The following is a 21,458-nucleotide window of genomic DNA, read 5'->3' as shown; positions in this document are numbered from 1 at the left end:
CATAAAAAGGTTGAGATGTAAAGTCTTTGGGTTCTGTGTTGAGTTCACAACTTGATTTTGTGTAAGTCAAGCGACAGGTCCACTAGCATTCGATGTTTTTTTAGTCTTTGAAAAATATTTTTTCATTCTTTATATACATGATCATCCAAAGTAAAAATATCATTTGAAATTTCCATTAACTAACTTTGCTTTCTTAGAGAACATCATGAAAAACTTGAGAAGCCTAGAAAAATGAGTTAAATTCACCAAAATTGGCAAACATGGGTAACTTTTACTTCAAAGATTGTAGAGTAAATAAACAGATACATCTTTCAACTGGGCTTTCAAGCTATTATACAACAAAGCATGTACTTCTTAGCAACATCACTATTTAAGACAGCAATTGATTCTCTTTAGTTTTTTTACCTGTTGTAATCCACAATAGGGTTTCCAAAACTTCTGCACATTGTGCTTTTCATATCAAATTTTATTAAAGTCTTAGCTATTTTCTAAATGAATATCCTTTTTATTGGAATTTCCCCATTACAAATGAAATTTAATTTTACATCTATAATTAGAAACAACACTTACAATGGGACTGTACAAATTTAGGTCAAAATAAAAATATATGTATTTCGTGGTTTCATAAAACTTCATTTACTGTATCTTTAAAGAAAGCAGAAATAACAGCAATATATGTAAAAGTAATGATTTAATGACTATAAGCAAGACAAAGCAATAGAATTGTGCTTCTTTTGCAGACGGGGGACAATGAAATGTTTAGCTACAATTTTCCCATACAAACATGAAACGATATTCATATAGAATAAACACCCTCACAAATAACTGATGGGTGATGAACACACACCAAGTTCGACCAAAGCAAAACACAAACTGAAAACTGTTGGGATTATTCATATTTTAAATTCAACATGTTCACTCTGTTTAAAAATTAATACCTGGAGAAGCTAAAAATAAATTGCTTCTATTTCAAGACAATAGAGAGAGGACATAGGTCATTGTTCATAGCTGTAAATGCAACTCTTAACTTTGAAATTCTTGCTATCCAACATATTAAAATAATTTCAGATAAAATGCCTTCTTCCAGCAATTTCCTGGTTTACTTAAAAATTTGTTTTAGAATTCTAGTGATGGATACGCATTTTAAAAACACATTCATTCCATCAAAAGCAATAGGAAATGAAGACACTTATTTCCAAATTCCTTAGTTAAAAGTTTTTCTTTACTGCAACAATTTAAAAAGTAAATATGTATTACTAGAGAAAATCAGTATTATAATTTGCCAATTGCTTCCAATGAAATAGAATTTAGAATGAGAAATCCACATTAAAAATATTCTATGCTGATAAGGCTCAAACAGAGGGTATCTGCAAAGGTCGAACCAGTTGGGAGAATTTTAACAACCATTTCTGAATGCATGAAACACAATATTTTCTTTATAGTATTTATAAATATATCATACAATACTGTTTCCTGTTATGTCATATACCAATATGGCATTGTACAACAAGCATAATGCCATCTGATTCTTACAAAAGCGAATCATTTAAACAAGTCAGTAAAATAAACGGTAGTACCCGCTTTTAGGCATACAGATTGTAAAACTGAAGTTTACTTTCCTTTGATCGGTTTTGTGTAGCAACAGAGAAGTAAAAATCAAACAGGAATCAAAATGGCTAAATATGCAAGAAGTCGTTATTCACAGTGACATGGCTACATAGAATGCATTATTCTATGCATATTCTTTCCATTTGTTGAATTTCAAGATAAAAAGCACTTGTTTTCTACAGGTTCACAAAACAGCATAATAACAAGAACAATCAAGGAGAATGTAATGTAGGCGTTAGTTGAGATTAACAAACTATGGCCCAATGTTTATATCCACTGCAGAGTATTTTCAAATCCGAACCATGGTTACAGAAACCATTTCCCATCTTTCCTAACACACAGGAAAACATCTTGCCTGCCTTCTCAGAAACCAATTTTAGGAACAATCTTTCTTTTCGATTAACGTCCATATGAATACCACATCTAGTCCATCTTTTATAGCCAAATTTAATGTCACTACAAAAGAAAGCAAATTGGACGATAGTCACATGTATTAGCATCTCTAAAGCTGTAATGGCATGAAGATATCTATATAAATCAGGGACTTAAAATTTTTTTTTCCTTAACAGTCTCAGGCATCAACCAGAAGAAGTTGCTGACGACCCATTTACTGACGATTTTCGAGGTCTATTGGCAAAGGAAGATTGGTGGTTACCGCTGGGGCTGCTGCTGGTTCCGTTCATAGTACTGGAAATGTGAGGAAACTGAGGGTGAGGAGACTGAACTGGAGTGCTGGGGCTAGGCAAACAAGAAGAGGTGGAGGGGATACCTCCTGCTGGGCTGTTGGCCTTGTCACTCCCAGAGTCACTTTCCAGTTCTCCAGCATTTGTCAGTCCATCTCTCTGGTGACTGATCTTCATTCTTTTACAAGTAGGTCGAACTCTGTATTTCAAAGGAAGCGGACCATTCTACAAAGTTAAAAGGAAAAAAAAAAAAAAAAATCAGTCCTCTTTAAATACGGTTTGCCACAATAATCTTCAAGTATTAGATATGCTACTTACCCTTCTCCAGGTGTAAATGTAGGCAATATCCATTAGTGTATAGTAATCCTTTAAAGGTTCCTCTTCATACATGACATCGATCTATTGAAAAATGATACTTCAATCATTAAGTACCATAAAGAACAAAGGTAAATCCAGATTTTCTTTGTCATCTAAATACAATCCAAAAATGCTTCAAAAGACATTCTCTCCAAACACTTGGACAAAGAAAGACTCCCCCTTGAAACTTTAAAAGGAAAAGAGGAGAAATATTTCCTGAAATTATGAAGGAATTTATATTCATAGCATAAAACAAAATTCAGACTAAACACTTTAACAGATAGTTCCAATTAAGTCCTGTATTTAAAAAAATCCACATTAAATGCACCAAGACTATAAGGCAGATACCTGGAAAGTATTAGGTATGTCCATTTTACTTCTGAGAAACTTTCTTAGGTGCATCACAGTCATTGCTGCTGGGCAACGTAAATATCTCTTATCATTCACCTAAGAATACAGTTAGAAAAGTTGTTTCTTAAAATTCTTTTCAGCTAAGAAAAAAGTTTTAATTAGATTGCCTCAATATGATAAAAGGTATGAATACCATAGCTGAGACCGACTATATTTTCAACTACACTTTGAGTTTACTATTATTGATACTAAATAAACAGATTCCTGACATAGTAAGAAAACTTTAAATAAAACAAAGCATTAAGCATTAATTCTTTAAAGCATTTTGTAAGAAGAGTAACTACATATAAAATAAATTCTATCTAGTTACTATCAGATACAAATCACTCTTAAACATCAAATATGATCATTTTCTCCCATTTGACAGCATCATCTGGCCCTAGAATATTCTAAAGCACAACATACACCCTCATAAAATCTAGAAGCCAAATGCTGTTTCTTCTATAGGTTTTTGTGAAAACATGAAACATACCTCCTCCTTAGGTTTCTCCTTGTCTTTGTTTACTTTCCGATCCAATCTAAGAAACATAACTTTATTAGTGGAACAATGTACCCATGAAAGGATTAGCATAAAACCCATTTCCTACGAAATTTACCTGTTCTGGTCAAAGAATTCAATGGATAAGCTTATTATCTCATCATCAGTTATAATTCTTTTATCTTCATCTGCAACTTCTCCTCTATCTTCGTTAGAGCCATTGGCAGCTATGAAGACATTTTGAAACTCAATTTTAGAAAATTAAATATGTAATTAAAATATTACGTAGGAAGATGGAAGTGGTACTTTAAATTAAACTCAATTTTAATAAATTACTGAATAATAAGTTCTCCCTCCAAATAAAATGTCTTTTCCCTTCTAAAGATTTTACCATCAGCTGAAGGATGAGCTGCATAAAAATCCCTTCTTCTTTTCATTTCATCTAGAGGAGGAAAAAGAAAGTCTTAAACATTTGTTATAGTAGATAAAACAGATAAATACTTTGTAAAAACTCATTTGTAACCAAGTTACTCACTTTTGAAAAGCCCTGGAACTAATTTGTATACAATATCTTGGAGAGTTTTATCTGACCTGAAAAAGAATTAGAAAAGTAAATTCTTAATTATAATGGCAAAAACCTTAGATGCTCATATCAGTTACTATACATTCTTCGTTTTCTTTCTCCTATAGTATTTTACTTGATTGTGAGAGTCTCCATCAGTAAGATAACAATTATGAGAATAAAATTTCTTTATGTAGTAGTACTCTTCAATCAATAGAAAAATACTTTTATTTTATATTCATTAATTCTTCACATTTCATGGAGTCAAGAGAAGTGTGCCTTTCAAGTTATTAAATTAGCTAATAGGAAAGAGAATAAAGAGAAAAGAATGGAAGTATTTTAAACACACTCATTCCTGCTTGTCATAAAGTCAATAAAGCAATGCAGAAATGGAGAACGAATTCAGATTTTTAAAGATGTGTAAATAAAAACCTTAAAATCCACTTGAACAGTTCTCAACTTTGTCTAAAGTTAGTCATCCTTAAAATGGCAAGAAATGAGCAACCTCCACAAAGCATACACATCAGGTGAAGATTCAAGGGTAAATTTTGTGTGAAGAAATAAAACAGGATAGCCTTCACTAAATTATGCAATTCCAGTAACAATTACAGACTAATTTTAAACATTTTCTTACCTTATATTCAGTAGTGGTCTGGTTTTGTGAACTTGGACATCACAGATAGGACAATACTTGCTGGTCTCCAAGTAACGTACAATACATGTTTTACAGACTAGACGTCGAAAAATGAAGTTTTGTAAGTTTAGAGATTAGATGCTAAGCATTAAAATCAGGGTCAAAAATGGAAAACTAGTAGTAAGAAAATGCTAAACGCCAAAAGGTATTTCCAATTAAATAAACTTCATCAATATCCTGAGAACACTTGTCCATTGCATACTTGTACTTATAAAATGTTTAAAATACGCATTAACAAAAATTCACCAAATCCAAGAGTAGAAAACAACTCCATCACTTTGTACCAACATTCTCAAGGACTGAGGGAATTGTTATAGTTTTCAAACATCAGAAAGAAATGTGAAATACACATGACACTAAAAAAGGTCTAAAACTTTGTACTTACAGGAATGTAGACATTCTATTATGGTTGTGGCATCAATGAAGTACCCTCCACAAAGCACACACATTAGGTGGGGATTTAGCTCAGTGATCTTGATTCTGGTTGTTCGATGCATTTCTGCTTGATAAAAGATCCTGCAAGACACAGAAATATTGGCTATAATCCACAGAAAGAGAAACGAGATTATCTCCCAACTTCTAGTAACCGTACACTCTGAAGTGCTGTGGAGTTCATAAAACTCGTTTAAGACTGTACAGCTGGGCTGTCCCAACGTTTTCTACAGAAGGAATTTACTAATCAGACCTAAATCAATTACAGTGAAATGATGAAAGAGGATTCAACTAAAATAACTTCTGGTCCCTCAGGTCATTCCAGGAGGGAGAAGAAAAGGTCCGGGGTGGGGGCTGGGAGCTGAGAGTATTCGGGTCTCTTTCTTCCATTTGTCCTCTAGCCTAGCAGCCCCAAGGCTGCTGCAGACGCCACACAGTCCCCGCAGATATTTACCAACCGCCAGGGCTTGTTCCAGGTCTCCAAATTTATTGTAAAACTTCCTTATGGATCTTCAGCTGAAAATCCGTGAGCATGCCCTGGCTTCCCAGGGGTTCTTGTTGTTTTAGGCGGTTCCAGCAACCAGAACCTGGCACGTTTTCACGCGATACAAAGGGAAAACAAATTCTGCCCTATCTGCATCCCTGGCATTTCCGGAGCTGGGTGCTGGGGCTGCAGAAGCACCTCCAGTCGGCCTCGGGCTGGGGCCTGAGCGCGCGGACGCCCGGGGGCCGGGATGCGAGGGGCGGATCCGGCGGCGCCCGCGGCTCCGTCTCGCTCCGGATTCGGAACTCGCCTCTGTCGGGGTTTCCATAGCAACTTACACTTACACTTGGCATCCGGCCACCGCTGCAACTCCGCGCGGAGCCGGGCCGAGCCCGGAGCTTCGGCAGGCGTGCGGGGCGGCTGGGCGGCGGGGCGGAGGCGGCGGCGGGCGCGGGGGAGGGGCCGGCGCGGCGCGGGGGCGGGGCCGGCGCGGGGGCGGGGTGGGGTGCGGGCGGCGCGGCTCGGGGGTGGGGCAGCCCCACGAGGCCCGCGGCGCTGGGGAGCAGGATCCCAGCCCGCGGCAACCCGGCGGGCAGCCTGGGGGGCCCCGGAGCGCGCGAGTGGTGGAGGAAAAACGCAAACCGAACTCCCGGCCACTTCGGACACTCTTGGGGGCCTCTTTCCAAGTCGACTCGGTGCGAAGAACTTCTTTCACATCTTCACTCGGTCTCTCCTGTTAGCAATCACTAGGTCAAAAATTTCACGAAGGGATCATTTGAGAATTGCCAACTGTGCACTTAGCCCAAAATCGTCAGGGCTCAAATTGCAGAGATGTTTATTGAACTGAACCTCTTTAAAGCTTTCTTCTCTAATATGAAGTTCTCCTGCAGATTAGATTAGCGATACAAAGTTTTGCTAAGGCTAAAAAGTGAAATCTGTACTACAAGAAGACAAGGAGGGGGCAAAGCCGTGTGTTTTATTTGAACTATGCTGGAGGCAAGAAAAACTACTTTCATCGGTACGGTAGTGACAATATGTAAAGAATCATGTGACCAGCCCATTCCCAACGCTAAATCAACACCTTGTCAACCCAGAGCAACGATAGGAGAGAAAAACAAATGTCATTTTCTCAGCCTAACCTCCATACAAATCCCCACACGATGAAATAATATTCCCAAAAGATACCATATATTACAGAAAAGTCACGGTGGGGAATTGTCAGCAACAATATACCAGCGGACAATCAGGAAAGTCAATTATTTCGTGTAGTGCTCTTGAAAAATATATTTCTTACCCCCACTTCATTCATTTCAGAACCTAAAATAGGACCACGTTTCTAGACCTGTGTGGAGTACATTCTCAAAACTGCTCTGAATAGAAATCTAGGAACTTGTGAAACTTGAAGATGCATCTGAGGTTTTAATTCCTAGGGAATTTTAATGCAGAAGAAGGAAATACCAATGAACATACCTCAATGGCTGAAACTAACAGCTTTAGAGTACTAAAAAAAAAAAAAAAAAAAAAAAAAAAAAAAAAAAAAAGGCAAAAACAAAACAAAGCCTCTTTTATGAAAGTGATCACAGTAGCAACCAGTGACTTCAACCAGAAAACTTCATGTGTGATTCCTCAGTTATCTTTGGATTACTTGTTTACAAGAATATTGTCAACATGTTGTTAAAATAAATCTAATTGGGGTTGCAGAGGAGTTGTGGGTGGAGCACTGTCCCAAAAGAGTAGCAATATTTAAATCCATTGTACTTGATTAAAGACAAACCTTAATTCTTAAAGCAAACTCTCCTTGTGAAACCACAGGACCTTTCCTAGAAAGATAACAAGGTGATACTTAGGTCTCCTTGTGATAGCATATCACACTAATGTCACCGAACATGAAGTTTGAGAAGGGACTTCAATAAAAACAGATGCCTTTATTTCTCTGCTGTACAGAAAGCACCAAACACAAATACTAACATACAGAACAGTTAAACCTCAGTGGAGGGAAATCTGCTGGTTGGCTTTTAACAGGTAAGTCACAATCACCTGGTTTGGCCACAGTCCTATCGCCATTTATAATGCCAGTAAATATCACTTCATTACTTACATAAAAATCAGTTCTTTATCTTTGTATACCACTTGAGAGTACTGGCAATGTAATGATGACTTCCAAAATGTTTGACATGCTTGATAGGCTTAGGAAACAAACAATCCCTTGCACCTTAGAAATGAAAGCCTCCTAGGTTCCAATACAGAAACTGCCAGGCAGGCAAGCAAAAAATGCACCACACAGTAGTAAAAATACTCAATAGTTAAAACTTGCCTTTGTACCAGACTCAGTGGGGGCTGTCAGTTTAGTTGGGAGGCCTAACACCATGTCAAAATGAAGCAAAACAGAAGCAAGCTCTTATGTTAACAATCAGCTTGACTATTGCAATCTAAGAAATGCAAATGAACTCCAAAACCCCAGTTGGGGTTCACAGCCCAGAAGTATGGGTAAAGTTTGGGTTAACTTGACTCTGAGGGAGAGCTTTGCCGAGTTGGGTACTCAACACCCATCCATCCCGGAACTTGGTGGTAGAGTATAAATGGATTTATCAAGTACAATTAAATACTCAATTTTCTTACAAAAGCACGTGTGTGTATCCACATGCACACGAAATGACTTTTATATGGCTTCAAAGACACTGTTACTATGCATGTAATTTGCACAGGTAAGTAATTTCAAACACCTTTGCACTCGGGGGCAAATGTATGGGAATGAACTCAGATACTTAAAAGTTTATAAATCTGCTCATGAACCCAATCTCTAAGGGATTCTGACCAGTCTACTTAAAATAAAATTCAAATACTAACATAGTCACATGAAGTATATACTGTCAACGATTTGCATCCTTAACTTTCAAGTCTTTATTGTAGCTCATGATGGGTTTCCAGAACTTGGGGGTTAAGGTTCCTATGAAATATATGCAGAAGCACTCAACATTCTAGGTACCACCCACCTACAGTAGGATTTGGATAAATATGCCCAGAATTTTGCCTACTTTAAGAGAAGGGGTTAAATACATGCTTCTCTTTTAAATATTGGACCGTGACCACTAAGCCCACTAAATCCTTTTATTGCAATTGGAAATGATCAAAGTCTCTCTACTTGTTTACTTCCAATTATTAACTGTAAATTTCTGGGGGAAAACACCATCCTCTATCGCTGTCAAACCCAAAAGGCTGTGTAAACACACGTAGTCAACTTTTTAGTGCTCCTTTTCCAAAGCATCTCTTTACCACATGACCTATGCTGACATTCAGCAAAACCTATAAAACGTAGTGGACCTAAGTCACGGTTCTAAGTGCATCCCATAGGAGAGGCTGAGAGAAAAATTGCACTGACCGAGGTGGGGGGCGGCGGCAGGGGGGGGGAGAGAAAAAGAAGGAGGGGGTTGAAAAGAAGAAAGGAAACCTCTTGCAAGACTAACGTCCAGTCACCATCATCACCCCCCAAAAAAGCTCCAAATTTGAAATGCCCACTTCCCAGTGCGCGCGTCCCAAGTAATGTTTCGAGAACTCATCTAAGACTCCCAACAAATAACACCTTGAAAACTTTACCATTTTAAACACAAATGCAGGAGACCTTGGAAACAACTGGGAACCGCCATCTTACAAGCCATCCAATTTCACACAAGTGTCCCTCCAACTTAAGTTAATAACATTTTTGTTCGGGCTCTTTCCAGTTTAACATCCACCTCGGCGGGGTCGCTGCCCCCCACGCAACCCGTCCCTATAAAATGAGGGCATTCTCTGGACGTTTAAACCCCTCAAAAGCCCTTTCTTCGGGAGAAGAGGGAAGCCACTTGACCCGAGCAGCTCCCGATTTCAGGAACCCGTCCCCGTTTCATCAAAATCTACCTCTCAACAAAGGGCGCCGTGGCGGGGAGAGCCGCAGAGGCTGCAAATAGAAGTGTTCTTCTCGGGGGCCATGTGCGTCGCGAGGGTGTAGAGGGGCGCTCGGGGGAGAAAGGAACTAAAACGTGGGGCCGCGCGCGGCGCGTCCGGGGCTGGAGCGGGCGGCGGCTGGAGCGGCGCCGAGCCCGGCTGGCGGCGGCGGCGGCGGCGGCGGCGGCGCGGCGCGGGCTGCGGGTCGGTCCCGGCGCCGCGGGAGTCGGCGGGCGGCGGCGGGCGCGCGCTCGCGGGCGCGGGCGGCGCGCGGGGCCGGGCGGCGCGCGGGGCCGGCGGGCGGCGGCGGCGGCGGGCGGCGGCGCGGGGCTCGGCGCCCACGCTGTCAGCGCCCTCCCGGCCGGCGCGGGAGAGGCGCGGGGGGGGGGGCCGCTCCCCATCCACCCGCGGCCGGCCCGAGCCCCGCGCGGCCCCCGCCGCCCCCCGGCCCCGTCCCGGAGGCGCCTCGCCTCCTACGTACCCGGAAAAAGCAGCCGGCGAGAGGCGATCGAAGCGGGCGGAAAAGACAATGAAAGTTAAAAGTCGTTCAGCAGAAAATGAATGTGAGCCAAGCGGCCATCTTGAAGCGAGCTGCAGACGCCGCTGTCAATGGGCAACGAGCGCAGCCGAGAGGAGCCGCGGCCGCCGCGCTCGGCTCATGCTGCCTCCCGAGCCCGGCCTCCTCCTCCTCCTCCTCCGCCTCGGCCTCCTCCTCCTCCGCGGCCTCCTCCTCCTCCTCCTCCTCCTCGGCCTCCAACGCCTCCTCCTCCTGGGCCTCCTCCTCCTCCTCCTCCTCCTCGGCCGCCGCCGCCTCCTCCCGCTCCGCACTCGGGGGAGGGAGCGCGCGGAGGGGGCGCGATCAGTATTATTCTGCGGGGCTGGGAGGTGTTTCTAATCCGGATCGGGGCTCCCTCGCCAACATCCCCATTGTCTCGCCCCGATCTCTGCCTTTAATACTACGATTATTATTTCATAGTTGCTGTGGGGGGAGGAGGGCGAGTGGGGGGCGCCGTGTGTGTGCGTGCGGAGAGGCGGGGGGAGGGGAGGAAGGATGAGGAGGGGGGAGGGGAGGGTGGAAAAAAAAAATGCACCGCTGAAGGCAGAGTGGAAACTGACACCGGCTCCAAAATGGCTCAGAGTCCGCCCGCCCCCTCCCCCCGCCGCCCCCCCACCGGGTCACGTGCTCCCCTCATTCCTTAAGGGCGGCCTGGGAATTAGTGTCGGTGTAGTCGGGCCCGCGGCCGCCCCCTCCCCTCCGAGCGGCGCGACCCGGCCCCCTCCCCCTCGCTCAGCGCGGCGGCGGCGGCGCTGGCGCGGCTGCGGAGACATTTCTCCACAGCGCCACACGCGCCACCCTGCTCCCGGCGCGGGCATCGCTTCGGCCCCGCACGCAGCTCAGCTCACCCCACCGCCCCCACCCCCCCGTTATTTCTTTCTTTCTGCCGCCCGCCTCCACCCGCGGCGCACACGTCCACTGGCTCCCGCCAAGGAAAGCGCCGGGCCACCTCCCCCGGCCCGGCCCCGCCAGCCCAACGGGCTGCGGCCCAGACTCCGGCGCCGCGGCGCGGAACCTGCGCCCGAGCTGGGCTCGCGGAAACAACAGCGCCCGCCCCTGTCTTCCCGCGGCCGCGCCGGCCCCCTTCCCCGCCCGCCGGCGGCCGAGGCGGGGCGCGCGCGCGGGCAGCGGCTCGCTCCGGCCAGGGGCTCCGCGCGGGGGCTGGCCGGGCCGGGCCTCGGGAGCCCCGCGGGCGAGGGTCCGACTGCGGGCCAGCCCCCGCCCCGGCTCAGGTAACGGGACCGGCCGGCTCCCGCCGCGGGGCGACCACGTCCGCTCCCCAAGTCCCGAAACGGGGTCTTCCACAAACCCCGGAGACCGCATCCTTTCCCACTGTGTTTAACTTTAATCCAGAGAAAAGGCGATCGTTAAAAGTTAACGCTAATCGTATGTATGTCTTCAAAGTAATAATTAACACAAACTCAAATCCAAACAAACTCTCACCACTCTTTTTGTGGGAACAACTTATTTATTCAGAGTGTAATACTGTCTACTTCCTTTTGTAAGACTTGAAAAAGACCAAATGGGATCAATGTACAGTTTATGCTAAAGATGTCTGAAATAGGCAGAATTTCCCTCAACTCTTTTACACGTGTAAAAAAGTGTCAAAATTGACGAGCGGCATAAATCCAAAAGGCAACTTTTTTTTTTTTCTACTTAAGAGAAGGACATCCAGCTCGCACAAACGGTGGTTCGGTCGACAAGGCGTTCCTGGTCTTCCTCGACACCCGGGCGGATCGTTAACTTTCCCAAGTTACAACTGAGTTGCTCTTTCCAGACTTTTCGAAGCATCTTTAAGTTTCCCCACCAAGTCCTAAAAGACGTTTATAATGCCACGTTTTTAGGATAAAACACAAGACAGAAGTATCCAAGTTTGAGAAAGATGCAAGAAAAAAAGTCGGGGCACTTTCTAAACGAGTTTAAAATTCACGAGGGTTTTAACCTTTGGCAAGCCACTATCGATCAAAAGAAGGTTCCCCTCTGAAATAGCTCATCTTCAAATGGGCCACTCTCCCCTCACATTTGAAATACAATTTCTAACCGAATCCTCTTAACAGGCAAGATAGGTCAGAACTAAATTTCTCCAGTTACCTAACAAAAATTACGCTGTATTCACACTTTCTGAGAAACTTTAAAGTTTGATTAATGGTTGCATTAAAACAATTCCACAGGAGATGCCTTTTGAAAAATTCAAAGTTCATCAAAATTTCAAGTAATGCTCTTCATTGTTTTAAGTGGTAAGAAATAAATTCGTTACCATGTCCAGTAATCAACGTAGTTTTGAATGTTTCCAGTCTTACATTGGCAATATGAAAGAGTTTTAGAACTTTATGTATACTTCCTCTTTATAAAAAGTCATTTAAAACCATTTAAAGATTGTTTGAAAGTTTAATTCCTGAAAGTAAAGAAGACATTTTCAAAGACATGCCCTTAATTTTGCTTTGTTTTATTGGATCAAACTAATCACAATAGAAGGAATTCACACTCAACACTACAATTCAGAAATTTATCTTAACCAGAGGGAACAGCAAATATAAACCAATTCTGTTAGGAATGTCTTAATTTCAAAAGTGAAGCCTACTTTAAAATACTGCTTTTGAAGCCCTTTCCCATTAAATCCTTAACCAACCTTCACTGTCTCCTGACAGATGGTTAGTTTTTCTTTTGAACTTTCCATAAGCATAATTCTCAAACATCTATAAACAAACAGGCATATTCACAGATCCTAATACTGTACCTGTAATTGTTCCATGTTGCAACTAAAACTAATCTCTGGGTGGGATCGGGAATCAGTGTTCTATGGAAGAAAAAAAAGCGCTGTTTATGTAAATCAAGGGCATTTTAAATTTCATTACACATTTAAATTTTAGACAAGGCATATGTGTAAATACCTCTACATTTAAGGTCACCAAATATGCAGGTCTGTACATCTTATGAAGTTGATTGGTCTAAAAGAGCACAACACATACACTTCAGTCTTTTTTTTTTTTAAGTTCCTTAAATCCCCCCAGAAAAGAGTTTGTCCAACTTTACCTTTATCTGATATTCCAAACGCCAAGAAACATCAGTTATATGAGGAAGAGATCTGCCTATACTAAAAAATACAATGATAATTTTGTACATAATATCTACAGAAAGACTTTGAGTATTTCTCTCTACCAAGAATGGTGTCTACCTCCCCACCTCACACACACACAATTTCAATCTCCTCTGAATTCAAAAATTGTTAAACCATGTTTTCAAGTTCTGAAGAGTAAAAGAGCATTGAAAAAATTATCTCAATAAACTTTACCTTTAAAAAAAACATTAGCTTAACTTCAATTGTTTCACTTGCCCTTTGGCCCCTTTTCTTTTGGTCAAGATCCCTGTCTTTTTGCCCTGTTTTGTTTCACACCAGACTCTCCATTCATACCTGCAAGTGAAAAGTGGCTCAGCTTGACACCTTATACAGTACCTACCTTCCCAGTAGGATTTCTAGGGAATTCTTATTATTCTGGAGGGGGAAAGAAAGAAAGAAAACACATCTTTGCAAAGAGAAGAAAAATAGTAACTATTAATTTAAAAAACTTTAAATAAGTAACCTGATATTCCGTGCAAAACAGTTCTATTCGCTCTCTATCAAATTTACAGTCTTCTAGGTAAGTGCTAGAAGGGGGGAGAAAAGCCAAAGTTTAAAAAGTGAAATTGGAGTCTTAAAGATACTATTTGAAAACAAATGAATATTTAAATAAATCCTGTACCTTAGAGTTGACTTGTCAGCTCTTTGCTTTCCTGCCTCCAGTATGTAAGTTGCAGCTGCTGTGTGACAATGTTTTAAAACCACAGGGTCGATATGTTTCAAGTCTGGGTGATCTAAAATAAATTAATTGCTAGTGATGGCTGTGATAATAAATTCTTTATAGTCATGTTTCTAAAATGGGTATTTTAATTTGGGTAAAAATCCCCTTTAACAAGATAACAAAAAGAATTCAACTCTAAAGACTGGCAATTATAAGTAAATGAGATGAACAACAAGGTCAATGGAAAACAATAATGAGCATACATCAATAATTCTGTTACCGGTCTCAATTGCCTTCTTTTATTTTGCCTTACTTTTTCACTGTGTGTGTGTTTTTTTTTACAACTGTACAACCCCAAAGGAAAAAAAAAAATAACTAAAAAGTGGTCAATACAACGCTGGATGCAGTATATTCACAGGAAAATAAGAAGACAAATATTTTACGCGGTGTAAACTTAAGAATGAATAAACTGTCCCTCTAAAATGGATTAATTTTAGGATAACTGGTCCAAGGACATTAATACATCAAGAGCGGGACACGGGTTCAGAATATAAAATACAATTTTCAAAATATTTTCCGATTTTGACAGCTATCCTTTTTTTTTTTTTTGAGATTAACCCAGGTGGTGGTTACTATTTTCGTTTAAAGAACTTCCACTTTCATACTTTTTGTACAAGGGTTTAGATCATGAAACTACAGAAAAAACAAAATTTGAATTGTTGGGATATTTATATTTAAGAAAATTATCTAAAAGCGATGTCTTAAAATACGCTTTCAATCCATACAGACACGGCACTCGCAATCACTGACCGGACCACTTGAAAGAGACTCGTCTCCTCGTAACTGGTGCGGAACAAAACATTATGCACCATATTTTAAAGTTCTAGGCGTGGGACCTGTGCAAAACATACTTAACTGGGGTGTTGCAGTGATCACAGGGGCTTGAGGTATTCTCTAGATTGGAAAATGTCAACACTATGTGACCTAGTAATTCTTTGGAAACAGAGCCTTTAAAACCTTTGCCAGCCTAGCACTGAACGCTTGAATTGCAGGGAGCTACCCTGATGAAGTCCAAGTGTCAACTAGCCTTTGCCTCAGACCAGGCTGCAAACCTTAGATGTTTAGGCCACAAACAAGACTCGAACACGGGCTTTACAAAGGAACAAAGAGACTGGGAGGAGAAATCAGACCAGAAACGTGTAGCCGGCTGTGTGCAGGTGCCAACTGGGGACAGAACAATGGTCAGGGTCCGCTCCGGGTTCACATCCCCACACTCCGTCCGGAGCGAAGGGCAAAGCCCGGAGACTTCCTCTTCCCGGGGTTTTCCCCCTCTCGCTCGGTCTCGCTCCTCTTCTCCGAGCGCCCCTCCACCCAGGCCGATCTAGCTCAGAGCCGAGCGGCTTACCTAACACGGCCTCGTCCGCCTGGGCGTCCAGCAGGCTCTGGAAAGCCGCCCGGAGGAGAAGCGTGAAGGCGTTGGAGTCGAAGGAGCCAGGATCGGCCAGCATCTGGAAGCCTTTCTGCACATACTCCGAGAGCTCCATTGTGAGCGCGCCGTGACCTTCGACACGCGCACCACGTGACACGCGCCGCGCGCTCAGCTGATGCGGCCGCGCGCGCACGCGGCTCCGGGCGGCGGCGCGGGCTGCGGGCCTCCCAGCCCGGGGCCTCCCCGGCCGCCTCCCCGGCTCGCGCCTCGGCCAGCGCGCCTAGCCGCCCACCGTCCGTCGCCCGCCGCCCCTGCCGTTCCCGGCGCCGTGGCTTCCGTCCAGCCCTTCCTTCTGGGCCAGCCGCGAGAGCTGCCGCGCCTCAGGGAGAGGGGCGGCCCCGGGCGCTTTGTGGACGCGCTCGGTGCTTTCTCTTCCCCTCGGTGCTCACCTAGGTCTGTCACCAGCTCCTGCGGGGCTCCGCTGGAGCGTTCCTGGAAAGACCCCCTGGGGGGGAGTGGAGGGAGAGGTGGGGATTCCGGCCCCCCGCCCCCCCCCCCCCCCCGAAAACTACGCTTCCCTTGCTCCTCGCTCAGCGCGAAAGCCTGCGGGAAGCTCCCATTTAGAGCAACTGGTTGTGTTTTTTTCTGGTTTGGGGGGTTTTTGCACTCAAACAGCTTAACCTCCCAGCGTTGCCCTTTTGTGAGTGAGGCTGTAGACCTCAAGTTACATAATTCTTGTTTATTTTTCCTTTTTCATTGTCAGTCCTGGAATATGGCAGTGGATTCCTTCCTGCGTGTGTGTGTGTCTGTGTGTACACACATGTTCACGCGTACAGTGCGCGTGTGGTCCTACTGTACTTCCGTAATTGAGGGATTCATAAATGATCCGCAAACATTTGACAGAATTATTGGAATTGTATATGCCGCTGCAAATAACGACCCTCCCCCCCCCCCAAAGCAAACGGACACAAGTTTTGTGCTGCTGTGCTTATGACATCTCTGTGGTTTTAATGAAAGAGTCTTCACATATCAGGCAGTTATCTTAATAAAATACAGGTAGGACTGGCAAGGGTTTTATTAGAAGTGATTCCTGGCTCAGCTATCCATAACTTTGAAAACTCAAATATTGTCCAAAGTTTTTAACTTTGCCTTTGTATTTCGACGGAGTTGGAGAACAAAAATGATTCTTTAAGGGGCGGGGGGAAAATAAGCAAAGTAGATTACGCACTTTTGATCACAAGAATTTAAAAAGAAAAGTTAAAAAGCAAGTTCTTTGTGGTGGAGGGAGGGGGGCGGGGATAAGGAGCAAGAAAGGTGTTTTAGCCTCCAGGAGCGATTATTTGAAACAGACTCCAGGTGAGACACTTCTGTGGGAATAATTTAGTGCTTATTTTGGGGGGAGAAAAGTTTCTAATAAACATAATCAACATTTAAACTTGCAGCAATACGTAGAAAGCACCTGGTTTCACAACAGGACACCAATGGAATAATTTAGCATCAGTTGAAAAATTTCCAGGTATCTGATTTACATAGGGGATACTTTACAGGGCAGAGTTGTGTAAGTGTTAATATTAACAACACCCGAGATCATTACATTTATTACATGTGTATTTTATGACCTTGTATAACATTGATTGTTAATATTCTAATAGAATTTGAGTTGATTATTGTAATCATACTCAATGTAGTGTCAAAAAGAAAGCGTTAATGCCTGACTGTAGATTTTTAAATGTTGTTTTAAAAGAGGAAAATACATACAATAAATGGTTGTGAATTTGAGAGTATAAAAGTTAGGAAATTCACAGGGATTGTTTCCAAAATAGCTGTCATGTTACTCTTATACGTATGTAATTACTTTCTCTTACAAGGGATTTGTCCTCTTTTGCCTAGATATACTTGTGTTAGGCCCAAGTGATGAGTACATTTACGGCTCACACAAAAATTTTAATTATATGTTTTTTGATACTAGAAAAGCTGAATTTTTCTACCATAGGTATATTTATTTCAACTTCCTTTGAAGGAAGCACAGGATTAAGAATTTGTTTAAATGTACATAGAATATGTATGTTCTTGGCAAGTAAGCCATTGAAATACACCAAAGTGTGAACATTAGAAAACATGATTGTACAGATTCAGACTCTATTGTTTGCAGCAATAAAATCAATGCATTTTATAGTGTTAGAAAAACTATGATGAACACATTCTGAAAGTGTAAAAAAAAAAAAAAACAAAAATTTTTGCTTTGATTACTGCAAAGAGCATTGGAGCTCTCACTGGACTTGAAAAAATTCTGCAGGCTCAAAGCCAACAGACTGAACTGTGCCTCAAAGTGCTTCTTAAATAACAATTATGTGCAGCTGAGAATAACAAAATAAATACTCAAAAATCTTAATTTAATAATGGATTTTTCCTTCTAAATCACAAATATTAAGAAAGACACTGCTGATAAATTTTTCTTTTGAGAATTTAGAGATTATTCAAAGAATTAGCAAGTATCATTTAAAACAGTGTTTTAGAGTATTTTAAAATACATTGTATCCTTTGGGCTGTTAATTTTTTTTTTTTTTAAGAAACCAATTTAATATTGGCCTCTGCATTCTGACTACAATTAAAATGTGCTGGGGTGTTTACAAGATCTGTGTGGTCAGCTTTTCTCAAAGGCCTCATTGGTACATTTGTTAGTTTTATGAAACAAAATATTTTCTAGCATTCTTTTTTTTTTTTTTCCTAGATTGTATAAGGACTGTTGCTTTTATGCAAAGAAAGTTGAAAGGAAGTATTCCTTTAGAATGAAAAGTTTAGTGATGGTCCAGAGGGAGTGAAAACAGCCAATATGCCAAAGTACTCAAGAGAAACCAGAAGTGTTAACTATGTGTTCCAGTGAGATTCTATTTCATCTTTGCCCATGGCATACCTGCTTATTTTCTAGAGAGAAGGAAGTTAAAAACCCTTAAAAATTACCTATAGACAAGAGACCATCTCTCTGCCCCCAACACTCATTCTTTGATGGTTAATGATTGTAAAACCTTGAGATACCTATTAATGAAAATAGGATTTGTTATTTTGAAGTTATTTTAACCAAAAATGGAGAGTAGACAGAAATATTTAACTGAGTTATACATGGCACTTGAGAGGATAGGTCAAAATTATTTCAATGAAGTTTATAAAATCTATATGCATTCTCTTATTAAATATCTTAACTTGGTAAGACATAGATTGGGACTTGGGATTTGAATGGTCAAGTTTTTGTACATTCATGATCACAGAGTTCAGTGATTGCAAACTGAGTCTTATGGAACATATGTTGTCAAAAGACCACACTGAAAATTCACAGGGGGCGACAAAACTTTTATTTTCAAATTTAACATCTAATCCAATCCCTAACAAATTTATAAATAATTGTTGCTACAACAATTAATGTAGACAAATATAACTTTTTGCCTCCCTCACATCATACGGTCTATCATATATATATATATGGACTTTTAGAGATAAAACTCAAATTCCTTTCAATAGAATTAGTGCCTTAATATGTGAAGGAAAGTGAAATGTCACTCACATTAAAGACACTGGGACCAGTTGTACAGTGCCCATGCTTACTTATGGTTTTGCATGAATGTGTTGGATTTTTTTCCTCCAAAACTTCTATTCAAAATATTTAAGTAGTACAATTCCTATTTAAGCAATATTTTCATCATTTGGTATCATTTTGAAATATTTATTTTTCAGATAGTTGTATCAGGAAAATATCAAATATAAATCCTCAAAATATGATATAATAATAGGCAAACTTAAATATTTTAAGCCTAAGTTTTAACAGGTTAAATTATTACACTAGTAAGAAATTAAGTTTCTTGAAAAGATAAAGCATTTCTTGACGTTAAGAAACTTATAATTTTGTTAGACTTCGCAAACAGGGAATTCTATAGTCAAGATACTGTGAAAAAGGGAGAATATTCTTGAATTTCTGAAGTGAAATTTGGAAACTATCATCAAGATTTCCATGCCACGATTTTGTTAGCTACTTGAGTCAGAACAAGATAACTCTGTAACATTAAAGGAATGTACACAAGAATCAAATGATAATTTTTAATATCAAATCTTTGTATCTAACCAGTCTATAATTTTGAAAAAAATGTTATGCTCACTAGAAAAACCATGTCTTTCTAGGGCTCCTTTAAAAAGTTTGAGCCTTTATTCTGAAGCAAAGCACTAATGTGTCATGGAAATATCTGAGTCGTACTGACTAAAATTGTGGTCTTCAGCTAGGAAGGACTGAGGAATTGATTTTTTTTTTTTTTAAGGAAAATAAATACAGTTGGCCAAGAGATGAAGGCAACTTTTAATTTAAAGGCAAGACAATTAGAAAGAAACAAAGCAATCATACTCAATATTACATTTAAAGAACAGATTGAATTGTGTGTCTTAGAATTCTCTAATAGACAAATAAAAACTAACAACTTACCTTTAAATTCAGTAAGTGATTTAAATGATGACAATTTACTTATCTTTTGTATGGATTAAGACAGGCAAGTTTACTCCTTACATCACATAATTTATATCTACTTCACCACTGAAGTGATATGAAAATTGGGAGCTGGTGAATCATCCAAAAAATTCTGTCAAATAGACGATTTAGATAATAAGCACGGTTTGCCAATCAACAGCAGGTTGGGCTTTTCCCCCTCTACTTTGATTATAAAGATCACCACTTTAATTTCCTAGTTCATTGATCTGGTTTCAGCCAGAATGACCCATGGCTTAGCTATAAGAGAATGAAAATGAAGGATGGACATGTTGAAAGAAGTTCACTTTGATGAATATATCTAATTAATTATTTCCTATGTATATAGTCTGTTCTTTAAATTGTTAGTACATTTTTAAAGAGAGAGAGATTGAATGTTTTCAGAAGGAAAGAAGGGGGGAAAAAGGAAGGTAAGAGAAAAAAGAGGAAGGAAGGAAAATTTTTCCCTTCATGAAAAGAAATATCATGGAAAGCTTATTTACTGTTTATTTTCTGTCATAGTCCATTACAGCAAGATTGTCTTAGCTACACTGAATTCAACTGAGCCTCACGGTAATGCTCAGAATTACTGTGCCCAGAACTTGATCAGTTTCAAGATATCCTATATTTAGACTACAACAACAGAGAATATCTAATAGATTCCCTTTCTTTTTGGTTCTGGTTTTGGGATCTATTCTAATAGTATTTTCTCATACTTAAGAAATTGATGTTTGGACCAGTTCCATGAATTCTGAGCGCACACACACACACACACACACACACACACAGGAACAAGAGGGACTACTTTATGGAATAGTACTGTTTAAAGCCAATAGTTTTTTATTTTTTTTAATGTTTACTTTTGAGAAGGGGGGAGGAGCAGAGAGAAAGGAGGACAGAGGATCCCAAGCGGGCTCTGTGCAAACAGCAGAGAGCCTGATGTGAGGCTGGAACCCACAAACCGTGAGATCAGGACCTGAGCCGAAATGAGTCCGACGTTTAACCAACTGAGCCACCCAGGTGCCCTTAAAGCCAGTAATTTTTTTTTAAGTTTGTGTTTTAAGGGGCGCCTGGGTGGCTTAGTTGGTTAACCATCTGACTCCCGAATTTTGCTCAGGTCATGATCTTGTGGTTCATGAGTTTGAGCCCCACATCAGGCTCTGAGCTGGCAGCTTGAAGCCTGCTTGGTATTCTGTCTTCCTTTCTTTCTGCCCCTGCCGGCTTGTGTATGCTGTCTTGTGCACGCTCTCTCTCTCTCTCTCTCTCTCTCTCTCTCTCTCTCTCAAAAATAAATAAATAAACATTTAAAAAAAGTTTGTATTTTAAGAGCATGTTTTTTACATATCTAATTTTGAAATTTAAGTAATGTACAAATATCCATATTTATTTGTGTAAAGGAGCATAATTTTTTTTCAATATATGAAATTTATTGTCAAATTCGTTTCCATACAATACCCAGTGCTCATCCCAAAAGGTGCCCTCCACAATACCCATCACCCACCCTCCCCTCCCTCCCACCCCCCGTCAACCCTCAGTTTGTTCTCAGTTTTTAACAGTCAA

The 21,458-nt window shown here is 41.2% G+C and overlaps 2 protein-coding genes across 7 annotated transcripts; both read right to left on the bottom strand.

Annotated features, from left to right (window-relative positions):
- Window positions 1-251: 251 nt before the first annotated feature.
- On the bottom strand, window positions 252-10,219 carry BMI1 (BMI1 proto-oncogene, polycomb ring finger). 5 transcript variants are annotated; one of them, XM_045462478.1, is made up of 10 exons: window positions 10,112-10,219; window positions 5,179-5,309; window positions 4,734-4,830; window positions 4,073-4,128; window positions 3,929-3,979; window positions 3,656-3,764; window positions 3,532-3,577; window positions 2,997-3,095; window positions 2,610-2,690; window positions 252-2,516 (listed from the first exon to the last, which is right to left on the bottom strand). In XM_045462478.1, exons 2-10 carry the CDS (start codon window positions 5,288-5,290, stop codon window positions 2,187-2,189), a joined length of 981 nt encoding a protein of 326 aa, XP_045318434.1. In that variant the 5' UTR covers window positions 5,291-5,309; window positions 10,112-10,219; the 3' UTR covers window positions 252-2,186. The 5 variants fall into 5 exon arrangements, with proteins under 5 accessions (XP_045318434.1, XP_045318439.1, XP_045318438.1 ...); XM_045462483.1 differs by lacking the exon at window positions 10,112-10,219 and adding an exon at window positions 9,604-9,824; XM_045462482.1 differs by lacking the exon at window positions 10,112-10,219 and adding an exon at window positions 6,048-6,159.
- A 1,415-nt stretch (window positions 10,220-11,634) lies between these two features.
- On the bottom strand, window positions 11,635-15,555 carry COMMD3 (COMM domain containing 3). 2 transcript variants are annotated; one of them, XM_045462484.1, is made up of 8 exons: window positions 15,371-15,554; window positions 13,927-14,038; window positions 13,768-13,831; window positions 13,645-13,679; window positions 13,220-13,280; window positions 13,078-13,134; window positions 12,924-12,983; window positions 11,635-11,999 (listed from the first exon to the last, which is right to left on the bottom strand). In XM_045462484.1, exons 1-8 carry the CDS (start codon window positions 15,507-15,509, stop codon window positions 11,940-11,942), a joined length of 588 nt encoding a protein of 195 aa, XP_045318440.1. In that variant the 5' UTR covers window positions 15,510-15,554; the 3' UTR covers window positions 11,635-11,939. The 2 variants fall into 2 exon arrangements, with proteins under 2 accessions (XP_045318440.1, XP_045318441.1); XM_045462485.1 differs by lacking the exon at window positions 13,768-13,831 and having other exon boundaries at window positions 13,645-13,710; window positions 15,371-15,555.
- Window positions 15,556-21,458: the final 5,903 nt, after the last annotated feature.

This window comes from Leopardus geoffroyi, chromosome B4 (assembly GCF_018350155.1).
Source record: "Leopardus geoffroyi isolate Oge1 chromosome B4, O.geoffroyi_Oge1_pat1.0, whole genome shotgun sequence".
Classification (NCBI taxonomy): Eukaryota; Metazoa; Chordata; class Mammalia; order Carnivora; family Felidae; genus Leopardus; species Leopardus geoffroyi.
This window is presented reverse-complemented; position numbering and strand designations above follow the sequence as displayed.

Excerpts from the sequence above, each read along its gene's own strand:
- BMI1 (XM_045462478.1), bottom strand. The coding sequence starts at position 5,290 with ATGCATCGAACAACCAGAATCAAGATCACTGAGCTAAATCCCCACCTA. Across the intron at positions 3,578-3,655 it reads GAATTCTTTGACCAGAACAG|ATTGGATCGGAAAGTAAACA; the intron begins GTAAATTTCGTA and ends TATGTTTCTTAG. Across the intron at positions 2,517-2,609 it reads ACATTTACACCTGGAGAAGG|AATGGTCCGCTTCCTTTGAA; the intron begins GTAAGTAGCATA and ends TTAACTTTGTAG.
- COMMD3 (XM_045462484.1), bottom strand. The coding sequence starts at position 15,509 with ATGGAGCTCTCGGAGTATGTGCAGAAAGGCTTCCAGATGCTGGCCGAT. Across the intron at positions 13,281-13,644 it reads CTAGAAATCCTACTGGGAAG|TATAGGCAGATCTCTTCCTC; the intron begins GTAGGTACTGTA and ends TGTATTTTTTAG. Across the intron at positions 12,984-13,077 it reads TGGTGACCTTAAATGTAGAG|AACACTGATTCCCGATCCCA; the intron begins GTATTTACACAT and ends TTTCTTCCATAG.